Raw genomic sequence first — 17,844 nt, forward strand, 5'->3', positions numbered from 1 at the left:
GCTGGCGGGGCTTATATAGATAGGCGGAGGCGCCGCTTCTTCCCGGTTGGAGGGCGGCTCGGCCTCGGGGAGGGACCCCGAGCAAGAAAGAAAGAGCCGTCGGAGGTGGGAGGGACCCCGAGGCCCAGGACCTTTAGGCCTCGCTTTGCCTTTCAAACCAAGACACACGTTTCTCACTCGGCCCACGGTGGCGTAGTGAGTTGAAAGTTGGGTTGCTGACCTGAAGGTTGCTAGTTCGAATCCCATCCGGGGAGAGCGCGGATAAAACTCCCTCTATCAGCTCCAGCTCCATTCGGGGACATGAGAGAAGCCTCCCACAAGGATGGTTAAAACATCAAAACATCCAGGCGTCCCCTGGGGAACGTCCTTGCAGACGGCCAATTCTCTCACACACACCAGAAGCGACTTGCAGTTTCTCAAGTCGCTCCTGACGCGAAAAAAAAGGTTGCACTGCTGCTCCAAAAATTGCAATTCTCCGCCAAACCACATACAGTACATCTCTATCTGTTCTTCTCTCTGTCTCTCTAATCTTCTATCCTATCCTATCTATCTCAATTGTAGCACATAAGTATAAAGGGGAAAAGCAAGCCATAGGTAAAGGTAAAAGTTTTCCCCTTGACATTAAATCTAGTCATGTCCGACTCAGGGGGTTGGTGCTCATCTCAATTTCTAAGCCGAAGAGCCGGCGTTGTCCATAGACACCTCCAGGTAATGTGGCCGGCATGACTGCATGGAGCGCCGTTACCTTCCCGCCAGAACGGTAGCTATTGATCTACTCACATTTGCATGTTTTTCAAACTGCTAGGTTAGTAGAAGCTGGGGCTAACAGCAGGAGCTCACCCCACTCCCCGGATTCAAACCACCAAACTTTCAGTCAGCAAGTTCAGCAGCTCAGCAGTTTAACCCACTGCGCCATAGAGGAAAGCAAGCCATACATACAATAGATATGGTTTGGCGGAGAATTGTATACATTTGTGTTGTGGAAGGCTTTCATGGCCGGAATCACTGGGTTGCTCTGAGTTTTCCAGGCTGTATGGCCATGTTCCAGAAGCATTCTCTCCTGACGTTGCACCCACATCTGGCAGGCATCCTCAGAGGTTGTGAGGTCTGTTGGAAACTAGGCCACTGGGGTTTATATATCTGGAATAATATCCAGAGTGGGAGAAAGAACTGTTGCAATTAGCCATCTTGATTAGCATTGAATGTGGGTGAAACGTCAGGAGAGAACGCTTCTGGAACATGGCCATACAGCCCGCAAAACTCACAGCAACCCAGTGATTCCAAACATGAAACCTTCAACAACACATTAACTGAGTCTTCCTGTCTGGCTGAAAGGGGTTGTACTAAATGCCCTTTGGGAATCCCCTCCAACTCTAGTGAGATACAGCCTGCCTGAGAGTCCAGTGGGGTATTCTTCTCTGAAGATGTTTGAACTGAGGCTGGATGGCTCTCTGTTGGGAGGACTTTGATTGTGACTTCCTTCCTGGCTGAAGAGGGTTGGACTAGATGTCCTTTGGGTGTTTCTTCCAAATCTATTGAAATATAGACTGCCTGAGAGCTCAGTGGGATCTTCTTCTCTGGAGGTTTTTGAACTGAGACTGGATGGTTGTCTGTTGGGAGGGCTTTGATTGTGTGTTCCTGCCTGGCTGAAGGGGATTGGACTAGGTGCCCTTCAGGGTTCTCTTTCAACTCTAGTGAAGTATCAACTGCTTGAGAGTCCAGTGGGGTCTTCTTCTCTGAAGGTTTTTTTCAACTGAGGCTGGGTGGCTCTCTGTTGGGAGGACTTTGATTGGCACCAGCCCTTTTTGGCAGAGAAGGCTAAAGACCTTGTAAAACTACAACTCCCATGATTCCATAGCATTGAGCCACAGCAGTCAAATGATGTCAAACTGTATTAATCCTACAGTAGATGCACCATTACACCATGCTGGCTCCATATTTAGCATATGGACACCAAGTCCCAAGTGCTACCATCAGTCTGCCTGGGGAAATGGGAGGAGGAATCCCATTCTCGTCTTCAATCTGAGATTAGAGAAAACAGTGACATTCCCAGCCTCTCTCTGCTTCCCAGATCACTTTCCCTTTCCTGACCAGGGAAGAGACTGAGGAATGACGGACGTTCCTGGCTGTGTCATTTGGCTCTGAGTCTACGCCTCAGCCTCCTCGTAGCTCTCTCTGGGATTAATCCATTCCGCATTATATTCAATAGGCACAGGGAAGCTGACCCCTAACCAAGGCAACCAGGAGGCGATGAAGTTTGGCAAGTCCCTGACACCAAGGAGCCACTTCCTGGGACCACTTTCCACGGTGGTTTCTGGAGGAACAGACCCCCAGATTGGGACCTCAAGAAGGCCATATTTAGCCCAAGAACATGAGTTTACCTGCTCCTTTTTTACAGAAGGAATTTGACCTTTTCTCTGGGACTTACCCCCAAAGGGCTACATTGGAACCTGAGAATTAATAAAAAAATAAAATGTTAAGAAAGTAGAACTGGATGCAAGAAAGCAGTCCAAAAATGGACTGGCCTCTCTACTACCAACCATAGTCAATACTTCAAAGACTCATCCCATTAATATGGATAGATCTGTGGAACACTTTTCTTCCTCTTCTTCCAGAACACATAGGTAAGGAATCTGGTGCTTGGGGCAGATGGCGTTTGCAGCCCAAAATATCTAGCAGACACTAGTTTGCTTATCCCCTGACCTAGTTGCTCATTTATAGGGAAGGAGGCAATGCCTCATATCTTCCCCAGCCTGTGTCTATCAGATAACTCCTATTAGTCTTAGTCAGAATGATCCATAATCCCAAAACATCTGGAGGGCCCTGGGCAAAAGAAAAATTATTCCTCCTGCTGAACTCATCATCAATCTCTCTGTTTGCTTACCAAAGTATGTTCACGCTAACCGATCCTATCTGATCGTGGAAGCTAAGCAAGGTTAGCTCTGGTGAGTGCTTGGATGGGAGACCACTAAGGAATGCTGTAGGCAATATTTCGGAAGAAGAAACTGGAAAAACTATTTCTGAGGATTGGGTTGCTGTGAGTTTTCAGGGCTGTATAGCCGTGTTCCAGAAGCATTCTCTCCTGATGTTTCACTCACATTTATGGGAGACATCGTCAGAGGTTATGAGGTCTGTTGGAAACTAGGCACGTGGGGATTATATATCTGTGGAAGGTCTGGGGTGGGAGAAAGAACTCTTTTGTCTGTTGGCAGCAAGTATGAATGCTGCAAACTGGCCACCTTGATTAGCATTGAATGGCCTTTCAGCGTCAAAGCCTGGCTGGTTGCTGTCTGGGGGAATCCTTTGTTGGGAGGTGTTAGTTGGCCCTGATTGATTCTTGTATGGAATTCCCCTGCTTTTTGAGTGTTGCTCTTTATTTACTGTCCTGATTTTAGAACTTTTTAATATTGGTAGCCAGATTTTATTCATTGTAATAGTTTCCTGCTTTCTGTTGAAATTGTCCATATGCTTATGGATTTCAGTGGCTTCTCTATGTAGTTTGACATGGCAGCTGTTTGAGTGGTCCAACATTTCTGTGTTCTCAAATAATATACTGTGTCCAGGTTGGCTCATCAAGTGCTCTGCTATGACTGACTTCTCTGGTTGAGTTAGTCACTGCAGTGCCTTTCCTGTTCCTTGATTCGCGTTTGGGCAATGCTGCTGTGTTTGGTGGTCCCTATGTAGACTTGTCCACAGTTGCATGGTGTATGGTAGACTCCTGCAGAGGTGAGAGGATCCCTCTTGTCTTTTGCTGAACGTAGCATTTGTTGGATTTTCTTAGTGGGTCTGTAGATTGTAAGTTGTGTTTCTTAACCAGCTTCCCTATGCAGCCAGTGGTTCCCTTTATGTTTTGTAAGAACACTTTTCCTCTGGGTGGATCTTTTGTCTTTCCTCTCATAGCTTGTTCTTGGCCTTGCAGCTCTTCTTATGTCTGTGGTACCCTTTGGACTGTAGAGCCCAGTTTAAGTGGTTCAGTTCACCTTGGGGCTCGCAGATTCCTTTTGCACGGTCTGCCAGGGCTTTAATTGTGCGTCTTTTTTGACCTGGGTGATAGTTGGAATTTTAATATAGATATCTATAGTGCGTGTAGGTTTTCTGTAATCTTTGTGGTCAAATTGTTGATTTGGTTTACGGATGACTAGGACATCTAGAAATGGCAGTTTTGCTTCATTTTCTTTTCCCATGGTGAATTGGAATTCGATGTGGGTGAAATGTCAGGAGAGAATGCTTCTGGAACATGGCCATACAGCCTGGAAAATTCAGAGCAACCCAGTGATTCTGATCATGAAAGCCTTCGACAACACATATCTCTAAGGATTCCTTGTCTAAGAAAATCCTATGAAAAATTCATTTGGTCACCATAAGTTGACAAGCAACTTGAAAGCACATACACACACACAGTCCCCTTCACTTTCTTTTCCCAGTTCTTCTCTTTCTCTTGTCTTCCCATCACTTTTCTTTCTCATCATTTCTAATCTCTTTTCCATTCTCTGGTGCTCATTCAGTCTTTTCTTCTTACTTTCATCTGCTCACATAACAGATAGTATAAACCCACACACAGAGGCACACACACTACATCTATGATATGGCAGAATATAATAGAATAGCTTTATTGCCATTGTACATTGTACAATGAAATTAAATGCCATCCCCAATACACATTATATATATAGTAAAAGTAAAGGTTTTCCTCTGACATTAAGTCTAGTCATGTCCAGCTCTGGGGGTTGGTGCTCATCTCCATTTCTAAGCTGAAGAGCCGGCATTGTCCGTAGACACCTCCAAGGTCATGTGGCCGGCATGACTGCATGGAGCGCCGTTACCTTCCTGCCGGAGCAGTACCTATCAATCTACTCACATTTGTATGTAACCTTTTGGTCAGTAAGTTCAGTAGCTCAGCGGTTTCATCCACAGTGCCACCAGGGGCAGAATTACAAAAACAAAACAATTTTCACGTTCTAATCACTATTGCACAATCCCTAATTCCACATCAGTGTGAAATTACAGAATTCAATATAGTTACTGTTCTGGGCTAGACACTATCTGTCAGCCTATTTGTCCTTGTTTTTATCATTCTATACTGTCTGCCAGATAATAATAATAATAATAATAATAATAATAATAATAATAATAATAATAATAATAGAATATCCAGTGTGAGAGGGATCCTTGAGAGTATTCTGAGCTTTCTTAAGACAGGAGGGGAAGAAAAAGACGATGAGGTGTAGACTGTAAAGTTACTTAATTACTCCACCAAAGGAAACACATATTCAACATCAGTAAGCAGAGTTTGTAAGAAGCAGAACCTTAAAAAAATGTGCTGGCATATCAGACGAGACTGACCCCAACCACAAAAATGAAATATCATACATGAGGTTCAGGAGGAACTTCCTGTTCAGTTAAATGAATGGAATAGTTGCTCATGCCCTTCTTGGCAGTTATGATTATCAGAAAGCAAAACACATTGCTTGTACGTTCACTTATTTATTTTTACTCGCCATCAGTTTCAATTGCCCCTCGCCCCTTTCTGAATGACTCAGATAATGCGCCACTGTCAGGCATCCATTGGCTATGAAACTAAGCCAACTTGTGTTTCGAGTTGATAGATACAGGACATAACAAGAGAACCGTTAATTCACAACTGTCAAAAGGCAGGGAGAATAATTTGAGGAGTCCCCCCACCCCTTGCGACTGCCTGACAATTACAGGCTGCACTCATTTTGCAAACGTATAAACTTGGAAGGAAATGAGCTAACAGCAGCAGAAAACAAACAGTGTGTTCTTTTCTTTGTGCTCCTGGATTTTCTATCTCCTACCCAGAGCAGCATTCCATAATTGAAGGGACGGAGTGACTCAGGTTTGATAATGGCATAGAAAGGCTTCATTTTAAGATAATGGAGCAACAATTCCGCCTGATGTAGTCATGATGGAAAAAAATCCAAGAGGCAACATTCATGTGAACGAAGGCAAACAGCAGTAGATACTCATACAGGAGCAATTGGAAGTCAAGTGGGTCTGCTTTGCTTCCAGTTAACAAACTGTTTTAAAAGCCTAGAGGAGTACTTAACTTGTCTTATGCCTTTTGGCATAAGTCTGATTCTATTATTTGCTGATCACACAAACCACGCTCAGTCTCCAACTCTTTTTTTAAAACCTATTTTTATATCTCAGGAGGAATTTACACTGAGGAATCAACCAGAGGATGGGTCAATTTTTAAAGAACATAAAATGCCATGATCCTTCTATCTAGCATAAAGACAATGGTTGTACTACAGCAGTGGTTCCCAACCTTTTTTTGACCAGGGACCACTTTGACCATGGACCACTCTCCAATATTAGTACCAAAAGGGTTACAAATCAGTTTTTGGTCAACTTTAGATTCGGTTTGGTTATTTGGGGTACTGATTCAGAAAACTGCATTGGATAGACCACATCAGCTCTAGTTTCTGATACAGAACATGCCATCCAATAGTCACCAACTGCTTGCCCACAGAAAACCATATTTAATAATCTGGAGCTGATGTGGTCTATCCAATGCAATTTTCTGAATCCACACCCAAAATAACCCCAAGAACAGGTCTAAAAACAAAGACACCAAGGTGCCCCTGCTTCCAGTGACCACATGAAACAGCTCCCCTCAGGGGGCGGGAGGGGGAGGAGAAGCAGCAGTCAGGAGGCTTGTTGTTGCACCTTTCGTGTGTAGTCAGCCTCTCCCCTCCCGACATCCCTGTTACCTCGGCACTATAAGAGGGTTTCATGAAACTAGATTTCTCATTGCAATGGTATAGTAATGGGAGAGACTGCGGATTATATTTTAATTTTAGGGGACTACTGGTGGTCCAGGGACCACAGGTTGGGAACCACTGCGCAAGAGCAAGGGTGGACAAATGCAACCTTCCAGATGCTATTCACATCACCCCTCACCATTGGCTAATGGCTATGCAGGTTAAAGGTTATGGGAATTACATTCTGACAACATCTGAAGGGCCAACCATTCCCAACCTCTCTACCTCAGGAAGTAGAACCCAGAAGAGTTTCAAGGCCTGCCTTCTACTGATTTTCTTCAGATTATGTTGGATTGCAGTGCCTTTAATCCACAGAACATACGGAATAATGGATATTGTAGGCATGTATTCCTATGGAAATATTATGAAAATGTCTTTTTGTTTTGTTTTTGTGAAACAGCCCCAAGTTAGAAGTTGCAGTAACTTTCCAAGTGAACTAGGACATACATTTCATAGAGCTCAAAGTGAAAAGGAATAACTATATACTTCCAATGCAAGGACACCAACCATTACACAAGGTTTCAATTTGTTTGTGAAGTCTACATTGTCATGGCTTGGTCCATAACAACCTTGTCTCTCTTGACTGTACACCTTGGCTAGTAGTCGTATATTTCAGGTATGCTTGTGTTTTAAAACCTTTTCTCAAATATTAATTGATAATACGCTGGATTCTGGATGGTCATTTGACAGGGGTGCTTTGATTGTGCTTTTTCTGCATGGCAGAGGGTTGGACTAAATGGCTCATGTGGTCTCTTCCAACTCTATTATTCTGTGATTCTGCAATTGAATTCTGCTTCAACTACACTGCAAAGAAAAGGCATATTTGACATACTCTAATGTTCAGTATTACCAAGTTTAGATTTGTAAGCTCAGACCTTTCCCTCATAGGTCATGTGTAGTTCAGTGATAGGGGAAGAACATGCTGCTTACTTCTGTTTCTTGAATATTTATACCTTCACACAAATGGTCTTGAGCCTATGTAGATCCATATGAAATGTTCCAGGGTCCAGCAGCTTTTGGTGAGAACCTCTCCCTTTTCAAATGCAAACTTAATCAGTGCCAAGAGCTATTCCCTCTTAGTTAAACTGCCCATTGATAGCAAATCAGACCTCCAGAAAGAGATGGGTTGCATGAGGGTACAGATGCCCACGCAAAAAACTAGTTATAGGTAAGCAACATGTCCTCCTTTGGATTCTCAGTGTTCACACAAATGGGTGAATGGATAGCTTATCATAGGAAGTGGGCCAGGTCGGTTGAGGATAGATAACATTACCACCCTTCCAAAGGATGCATCAGCCCAATCCCTACAGTCTACAGTGTCAGATATAGATTGAAGGCTGAGCCCAAATAGCTACTGCAGACCTCTGGCAAGGAAATGCATTGTAGTTATAGCTAGAATGTGGACACTGCATGCGTTGAGTGGAACAGATGACTATCTCACTATAATATGAGGAAGCAGACACAGAGTGGTTCTAACCAAGGCAGTTCAAACATGACAGCCAAATGAAGCTGAGTCGGAACCTGGAAAGTTGACATGATGTTGATGATGCTAGTGATATCAAGAAGAATGTGGACAGTCCAAGCCAAAATGGTACCACACCGAGAGTTGTTCCCTGGACTCACACTCCGTGGAAGGAGAACAGGGTCAACTCAGTGCAATCCACGTCTCAGGTGGACTAGAAAAGAAGGGTGTCAGACCGAGCATGATTCAAGGCTTTGAAAGATACAAGAGTGATATGAAGAAGTAAATTGGTGGAGTGATGGAGGAATAAATGGATGAGGTGAGAGACAAGGTGTCTCATGGCTGGTAAATGGTTCTCTTGGGAGCTCACAAGTGGAGGGCTTCAAGAGGAAAGAGTCTGAGTCTGAGTAGCCATGGCTTGGATCAAGTACTCTGTTAAGGGCTGGTCAGTCTGGAGCGTGCTAAGGGACCTCCAATGCTGATTGTTCCTTGATGTGAGTAAGATAGAGAAAGGCCAAGTCCATGGTTGGAAAAGGAGATAAACCACAGGGGAGGTCAATACAGGGATAAGTACTACTATAACGGTTTTCAATCCAGCCTTGCCTGTATCCCCAGCCCCTCTTTTCTTCATGGGGGCTGGCTGAATCAAAGACATTCTTCTTGCCAGGCTTCACCTATATAGGAGAGATGGCGTGGAATATAAATTATTATTATTATTATTATTATTATTATTATTATTATTATTATTATTATTATTATTGTATGACACAACAAACAAGATAGACATGCTGGATTTCATATCACAAAATCACAAGTCGAACACTTCCCAAGTGTCTAGGACTGTGTGATGTATTTTCGGATGATGAGTGCAGATCCCAGTAGGGTGGCCTTTTGCAGTTGGCAGATCGTAATTTTGTCAATGTCTATTGTTTCCAAATGCCGGCTGAGATCTTTTGGCACGGCACCTAGTGTGCCCATCACCACTGAGACCACCTGCACTGGTTTCTGCCAGAGTCTTTGAAGTTCAATCTTGAGGTCCTGATAGCGGCTGAGTTTTTCCTGTTGTTTTTCGTCAATGCGACTGTCACCTGATATGGCGACATCAATGATCCAAACCTTTTTCTTTTCCACAACTGTGATGTCTGGTGTGTTGTGTTCCAGAACTTTGCCAGTCTGGATTCGGAAGTCCCACAGTATCTTTGCGTTTTCATTTTCCAAAACCTTTGCAGGTTTGTGATCCCACCAGTTCTTTACTGCTGGGAGGTGGTACTTGAGGCATAAGTTCCAATGAATCATTTGCGCCACACAGTTGTGCCTCTGTTTGTAGTCTGTCTGTGCAATTTTCTTACAGAAGCTGAGGAGATGAACAATGGTTTCGTCGGTTTCCTTGCACAGTCTGCATTTTGGGTCATCAGCTGATTTTTCGATCTTGGCCTTAATTGCATTTGTTCTGATGGCTTGCTCCTGGGCTGCAAGGATCAGGCCTTTTGTCTCCTTCTTCAGTGTCCCATTCGTGAGCCATAGCCAGGTCTTCTCCTTATCAGCTTTTCATTATTATTATTATTATTATTATTATTATTATTATTATTGGAACATATTTGTTTTGGGGTGGCAGGAGGCTGAGAGTATCCTGGCCTCACTGGGCCTCTGCAAGTAGTGGAGAAGCAAAAGATCTGGCTGGATCCAAGGGTGATGGTGAGGCCATGCATGCTGGGCTCAAGAGAACTTCAGGGTAGAGAGCGTCTCTTACAGAGTGATGTCAAAGTAGAATGGAGGGACGAATTCTGAGTGACAACATCCATGACCTTCAGAAATTGCTCATAAAGATACAGAGCTGTGAAAGTCTGATGGATTGTAAGCTCTTTATAAACAGAGAAAGAATAGACCAATGACCCTCATCCAGGAAAAATAAGCATTGGGAGTGGCCATCCAAGCTAACAATCTTATCACCACAGAAACCACATTTTATGAAGAGACCTTGAGGGTCATGCAAAAAGGCCTAAGAAGCCACCAAACAGAGTGGGTCAGGGAAAGGTGCAAGGAGACAAACCTGAGAGAGAAAATGAATGGCAGAACCATAAAAGGGGGGGGGGGGACCCTCAACACTGGAAGTTATCTGGAGATGTAAATATGAATGGAAAGGAACTGAGAGGACATAGGTCTTGGTGCTACCGGTATTTATATTCATGCCTGAAGGGAGCATGGTTCCTATCAAAAGCTACTCATCTCTGAAATGTTCCATATGTGGTTCTGCATGGGCACACAACCCATAGAGACCACAAAAGAGAACCTGTGGCTCCTGAGACGTTGTTGGGCTCAAATGCCCTGTGTTTTCAGCCAGAAGAGTCAATAGTCAAATATGTTTAAATAGTAGTTCAGACTTTGAAGAGCTATAGGTTATCTCCTCTGCAATGAAATGTCGGTGTGGCTCCACTCATGGAACGGAGTTCAGTCAGAAAAAAATTGTCTCATATGTGTTAGGTTATTTTTTATTTAAAATTACAGTTATTACAAATATATTACCAATTATTAATAAATACTTTGTTCACTCGTTGATTAACGTTATTAATTGATCAATAATGATATACTGTATTATAAAGAAACAGTCATTAAAATGGAGAACATCATGACAGAAACATCAGAATTGAAAATACATTTTGAAAATAGTAGAAAACACGCCTGTTCTTCTTGGAGGAAAGCAATTTGATTTAGTAGAGACAAACTGCCCATCTCTGCCTTGTCAGGACCAGTCTGTAGGTCCCAGTTATCCAAGGTATAGGTTAGGAATGTGACAAAATTCAGAGTGAAATACAGCTGGGCATCATCAACATACTGGTTAATTCCTCATTCCCAGTCTCTTAATGCATGCCCCCAGTTACTTCATATATATTGCACTAGTGTGGGTAAAATAGGATTGTTGCCAAGACGGTATCTCTAATCAATCCCCCAAGACACACACACCAGGTAGTTTGAAAAGCTCAGTGTAGTCAAAAGTTACGAAAACCAGTTCAATCAAGGCAGTTTTGGCATGAATGCTGAAGTGTCCAAGATCAACGTCTTGGTGTTCTTATTACATTTGGCCATATTTGGAGAATATTGAGCAGCAGGGTGGATGGTATACCAACAATATTGCCAATCTGTTACACACTCATAAGGTTTATAAAACACAAGAAAGACTGCAATTTTCACTTTCCCTCCAAAGATTTCAACTATTTCCACATTTTATGTAGCTGTTGTTGAATTTCTGATATGTGTGAATTGCTATCCCACCATCCCTCAATGTTAGGAAGGCAGGTTGGGGCAGAGTGGAGGTGAAATCCAACATCTGAAAAGGCCCAGCTGTTTTATTTGTAAATCTTTTTTTAAAAAAATGCCACCTACTGCTCCATCCTGGTGCTGGATCTGATTATTTATTTATTCACAGTAATATGTAATGACTAATATGTGAAACAAGATTATTCTCCTCCCTCATTATGAAAACACAGAATATTGCACTAGGTTTGCTCACATGAGCAAAAACTGTTGTTTGTCATCTGGAGAGGGCACTTGAATCATAAGCTGGAGAGGAACTTCACATTCAGCATCACACTGCAAAGCAATTTAGGTTCTATTTACACTTAACACAATACTGTGATTCACTGTTTGCATGTGAAATGTGAAGAAGAGATGGCATTCTTTAACACAGATAGGGAAAAGGCATAACAGGATTTAAGAGTGGATGCCTGGATGATTTAAAGAAGCTATCCAGAACTAAGAAGAGGTTTTTCTCCCCTCAAAATAATGTACAAGTTCTAGTAAAAGCGGTAGATCCCTGACTCTCTCTTGGTCCAATTATTATTTTACATCTGGCTCTGGTCATTTCAGTTGCTGTTTTAAACTTTGGTGGACTTCTAGGTTCTAATATTTAAAAAACAAAACCTACCATCTCCTCCAAACCTGAAGTCCTCGTGTTCTCAGGTACAGAAATCAAGGATTAGCATTTGGAAATGTGTTTCCATCCATCATGTTGCTATCTATATACCACACTACATTTTTATATTGCAGAAGATGCCAATCAAACATTGATGTATTTATTCAACTGTGCAAGGTGCATCTTAAAGTTACCTTTTTTCCCTGAGTACGACATCTACCAGCAAGGAAGGAAGTTTCACCCTAATCTTACTGAAGCCTTGGTTGTCCTCTGAAAATTGTGCCCCAATATAGGATGCAATGTGAGCTACTCCTCTGCTCCTTGGGTTCTATCCCATTCTTTGCTCTTATCCAGAAGTGGCTCACCAAAGTTGCTGAATTTTAATTTCAATCATTCTTTGCCACTGGCTAGGGCGATAGGAATTGGAAGGTCAGAAAAAAATGGTCTCCAGCTGTATTCTCATTATAAGGGATAATTATTTACTGTATATACAGACGGTCCCCAAATTACAAACAAGATATGTTCTGCAGGTTTGTTCTTAAGTTGAATTTGTATGTAAGTCAGAAAAGCTACATACCGTGTTTCCCCAAAAATAAGACATCCCCTGAAAATTAGACTTAGTAGAGGTTTTGGTGAATTGCCAAATATAAGACATCCCCCAAAAGTAAGACCTAGGAGGAGGTGCGTGCACTTTTCTCTCTTTCTCCTTTGTGCCGCATGCACCTTCCTTGGCAGAGGAGGAAGGAGCAAAATAAGACATCCCCTGAAAATAAGACCTAGCTTGTCTTTGGGAGCAAAAATTAATATAAGACACTGTCTTATTTTCAAGGAAACACGGTAAGTAGGTAGGTAGGTAGGTAGGTAGTTTTGGATAGCATAGGGGAGGCTTAACACCCCTGTGGTATCTGTGCCCCTGTTCAGAGGATTTCACTCACTTTTTGTCAAATCAAGAAATGGTTTTCTAAGATCTACAGAGATACGCGCAGGAACACCTCAGCAAGCAAGAGACCAAAAGTGGCAGGCTAAAACATGGAACCTCAATCAGTGGCTGACGTCAGTGATGCTACCCACACAGAAGACTGGGTGACTATGCCTTCTTTCTAAATTTTTAGCTATGAAAAACAGGATATAAATAAGTGAAGCATTTCCCTGATATTTTTTTATCAAAAAGGAGAAGGCAAGTGTATTTTTTCGTGGCAGGAGCAACTTCGGAAACTGCAAGTCGCTTCTGGTGTGAGAGAATTGGCTGTCTATAAGGACATTGCCCAGGGGACCCCCGGATGTTTTGATGTTTTTACAATCCTTGTGGGAGTCTTCTCTCTTGTCTCAGGAAAATGTATGATAATACATAATATATTCTAATAGAGAGAGCAAGTGAGTGGTTGAGTACTAGGAACATATTTCCTGGCTTTGAACATGATATTTAGGTGGTGCTACTTATACATTTGTCATTACGGCACAGAAATGCTTTTCTCTAGTCTGTTTTTTTTAAAAAAGAATGCACTTTTGAACACTACCTAAACAGAGAACCTGTCATTTATAAGTGTTTGAATCAGAATAACTTCAATGCAGCATTTTTTATTGCCATTAAACTTGGATTCCAATGAGGTACAATAGCAATTGCTTAGAAACTTATTTAGTGACCTTCATGCATAAATCATGTGCAGACATGACCTTAAATTACTCACACTAGCAAGTCCTCACCATCATCCTGCGCAAGTTCAATTTGTCTTACTACGAAGGACATTGGCTGTCTTCATTTTTACCCAAATCAAATTTCCCAACATGTATTTTACTGTAAAAAGGAATAATTGCTTGCCTAAAACAATGTATTAACCAGAGAAAAATTAGCGTATACATGCAATAATCAACAATGAGTGTCAATTCCAGCAGCTCAGAGCACAATAAGAAAAACACTGTAGACATGCTTAGGGTAGGATTCCTATTTTGAATCCTGGACATCTGTAGTGATCATGTTCAAGATCATCCCTTCCACAGTGGATAGGTCAGGTGAATCAATTTTTTGTTGATGTTCATGGAGTCTAAATATTCCATATCTTCTTTTTCAAGGCTAAAGTCAAAAACCTGGAAAGAACAAACCAGACAAAGAAGAAAAGAGAAAGTCAGCGCATAATTCTATAGTGTTCTTGCTATGCTGCTGATAATTAAACAAACCCAACAAGCAGAAGGTAGGTGACCAGTTGTTGGTTTTACCCCACTAACTGTGAACATTAGACACAACTGGAATTCAGTGGCATATCCAATTCCCTTTGGCATATCTGATTCCGAATCATAGCAATCCTATATTTCAGATAGCAAACCTATCTCTGGGTATTCCTTGCTTAAGAAAACCCTGTTAAATATATGGGGTTATCATAAGTCGGAAAGCAACTTGAAGTCACACAAAAACACACACACACACACACACACACACACACACACACGATTGGTATTGCATCAACAGGATGGTCTGAACCACACTGGTATCTGGCAGCCCAGAATGTGTGTGAGAGTTTGTGCTGATGCAGGGAAAACTCACATGATCCCTAAAGTCATGTTACCAAATGTGGCATGGGTGCCAAGGGGCAGGAACCCTTTTAGTAGCCACATCAATGATTGGAACATGCTCTCTGGGTCTAAGAAATACTTTAAAAAGTAAAACAAACAATGTTATGTAGAAAGAAAAACAGAGGAGAGGGGCTGAGAGAAAGAAAACCCAAAACCCAAGCAAGAGCTTGGATTATTTATCCCATTTAAATTCTCCTTTATAGATGTTAAAGGTATTTGAACCATTAAATGTCATCACTGATCCACATGACAGGACCTTCAAGCATTTAGATGAATCCACTGAAAATGAAATGCTATAAAGTATAGTAGTATTTTACTATTTTTCCCCCAGCTCCAATGCAAAGCCATCTGTTGAGGACAACCACATGAAACAAACTCCAGAACCCATTTGGTTCTGTTGCCAGAATGTGGGGTAAAAGGTAATTCTTTTTTAAAGTGCTGTAGACAAGGTCTAAATGTCTTTACTAGTTACATTAAAATATACATTAAGAACATACCTTGGCTAACCACGCATTACAGCTGGTGATTGAGCAAATGAGGAAGCACAACAGCAGTATGCATACGGTTGAAACCTTCTGAAAGCTACTACTGCAAGACCTCCTTCTATTTCTCTCGGACTCTTTTGAAACAGTGACTCCAATATAAACCAAAATAACCCAAAGACACAGTCTGCTAAGAGAAATCAATGTACATCAGAGGTAGGCAAAGTGCACTCATAATTGTGGCCAAAAGCAGAAATTATATTCACAGCAGAAGTCCCTCAGCTTGGATGGTGTATCAAACTTCAAGTGTGAACTTCTTCAAAGCATTTTCTTTGCACCAGAGGACTGGACTTCTTTTGCAATGGAAGAAATAATATGCACTATCATCTAGAACTCCTTTTCCCAATCTAGTGCTCTCCAGATGTATTAAAGCTGCAACTAAATATTGTCCTCTGTCAACCTAGCCAGCCCAGGTTAATTGAGTTTATGAGATATGTAGTAGAACACATTTGGAGGAAACCAGGCTTGAAAAACCTGCTTCAGAAAATTGTAAAATACACTCTCCTAATCTTTTGTCTCAAGTAACTGTTTTGAGAGGCCTGCTACCACCATTTCCTAGGAAATGTATTTTCTGCACAATACAGAGTGGCACTATTTTTCCTCTTAGTTTAAACCTTCCTCTTATCACTAAAACTACATTCCCTTTATCAGAAGTGAACACTGCATCCAGTGCTTCATAAACATGATTCAGGAATTTATCTGTACGGCAGAGAACATGGGAGTGGAGTCAATGTGGGAAAGAAAAGTGTGAGGTCTACTGAGCAACCATAGCTCAGTACTGAAAAGTAAAGATATGATTTTAAAAAACTTAAGGCAGGATAAAACCAACATGGAAGTAGTCTAAGAAGAGTCTTGATGTCCTTTTAGATATACATTATAAATTAGCAGCTAGGCTTTGAGGAGAACATGTTAACAATAGCATAGGGAATAGGATGTGAGTTGGAAAAAGCGCCCAGAGAAGGGAAGGTTTTCATGGCCGGAATCAGTAGGTTGCTGAGTTTTTCAGGCTGTATGGCCATGTTCCAGTAGCATTACCTTCTGATGTTCCATCTGCATCTGTGCCTGGAATCTTTACCTCTGAAGATGCTAGCCACAGATGCATGCAGGTGAAACAGGTGAGAATACGGCCATACAACCCGAAAAACGCACAGCAACCAAAAGGAGGTGCAACGGATTAAACCCTTGTGCCAGTAGGACTGCTAACCCACAGGTTGGCAGTTCACATTTGGGGAGAGCAGGTGACTTCCCTATGTCAGCTCCAGCTACCCATGAGGGCATATGAGAGAAGACTCCCACAAGAATGGTAAAAAATCAAAACATCCAGGCGTCCCCTGGGCAACGTTCTAGCAGACAGCCAATTCTCTTACACTAGAAGCGACTTGCAGTTTCTGACACAAGTCGCTCCTGACATGAAAAAAACCCCAAAAGAAGGATTGTCTTTGCTTCTCCCCTCAGCTTTTACACTGACACCTCACCCTCAAAAATGTTGGGATATTTAACCACAGACTCCACTATCTGCCATCTTTTATTAACCCAGCACCGGAGAACAAATCCCTCTCTACAACCTCCCATGATATACAAAATGGTAACTTGTTTTAGAGTTTAATAGCAAATAGCTAACAAATTTTCCTTTTTGCTGGATTAAATTTGCTAGCTGGCTATTGATGGAGAAATCTTTATAAACTCAGCTTCTCATGGACTTGGGGCCATTACTCAATCAATAGCCATTATTCAATACAATTACAGTAGAGTCTCACTTATCCAACATAAACGGGCCGGCAGAACGTTGGATAAGTGAATATGTTGGATAATAAGGATAGATTAAGCCTATTAAACATCAAATTGGGTTATGATTTTACAAATTAAGCACCAAAACATCATGTTATACAACAAATTTGACAGAAAAAAGTAGTTCAATACGCAGTAATGCTATGTAGTAATTGCTGTATTTACGAATTTAGCACCAAAATATCATGATGTTTTGAAAACATTGACTACAAAAATGCGTTGGATAATCCAGAACGTTGGATAAGTGAGACTCTACTGTATCCCCTTTGAAAAGGCTCTTATTAATTGATGCACACTCAATATTCAATTTGGGTTGTCTGGTGCAAAAAAAAAATCAGAAATGAGTAAAGTGAGGTCTTCTCAGAAATTTTACAGAAAACAAAAATAGGCCAAGTTTAGCCTTGTCAAAATTTTCACACCGTCTCTCTACAAATCTATGGCATCACATTGTCTTGCAGAGGTGTAAAATCTTCCAAAAGCTTGAGAAATGCACTCAAAAAATCAAACTTCGGTTTCTCCAAACCTAACTCAGTCATTAAAAAAGAAACCCATTTAACTTCACTGGAAACAATCAAGGTCATGCTCCACGGAAAGTTCTGACAATTGACAATCCCTGTTTACATTTGCAAGAGAACTTCCATCAAAGACTGGCGCTCCTAACGTCACTAGCTTTCCTGTCAAAGTAACACTGTGGTACCACTTAAAAGAGAAGCGGGCTGGCAATTACCATAGTGCACCGAGGCAGCAGTACATATATTTTAACTCCAAGGGCTTCTGAACTTATAATTA

At 41.7% G+C, this 17,844-nt stretch overlaps 1 protein-coding gene across 2 annotated transcripts in view; it reads right to left on the bottom strand.

The window, feature by feature from the left end:
• Window positions 1-10,720: 10,720 nt before the first annotated feature.
• Window positions 10,721-17,844, bottom strand: part of LOC100557814 (uncharacterized oxidoreductase ZK1290.5) — a 106,723-nt gene continuing 99,599 nt past the window's right edge. For both annotated transcript variants that reach the window (XM_008109143.3, XM_008109144.3), the window contains one exon: window positions 10,721-14,242. In XM_008109143.3, the coding sequence (XP_008107350.1) occupies window positions 14,141-14,242 (102 nt within the window). In that variant the 3' untranslated portion in view covers window positions 10,721-14,140. The remainder of the gene's footprint in view (window positions 14,243-17,844) is intronic.

The sequence above is a fragment of the Anolis carolinensis genome, chromosome 4 (genome assembly GCF_035594765.1).
Source record: "Anolis carolinensis isolate JA03-04 chromosome 4, rAnoCar3.1.pri, whole genome shotgun sequence".
NCBI lineage: Eukaryota > Metazoa > Chordata > Lepidosauria > Squamata > Dactyloidae > Anolis > Anolis carolinensis.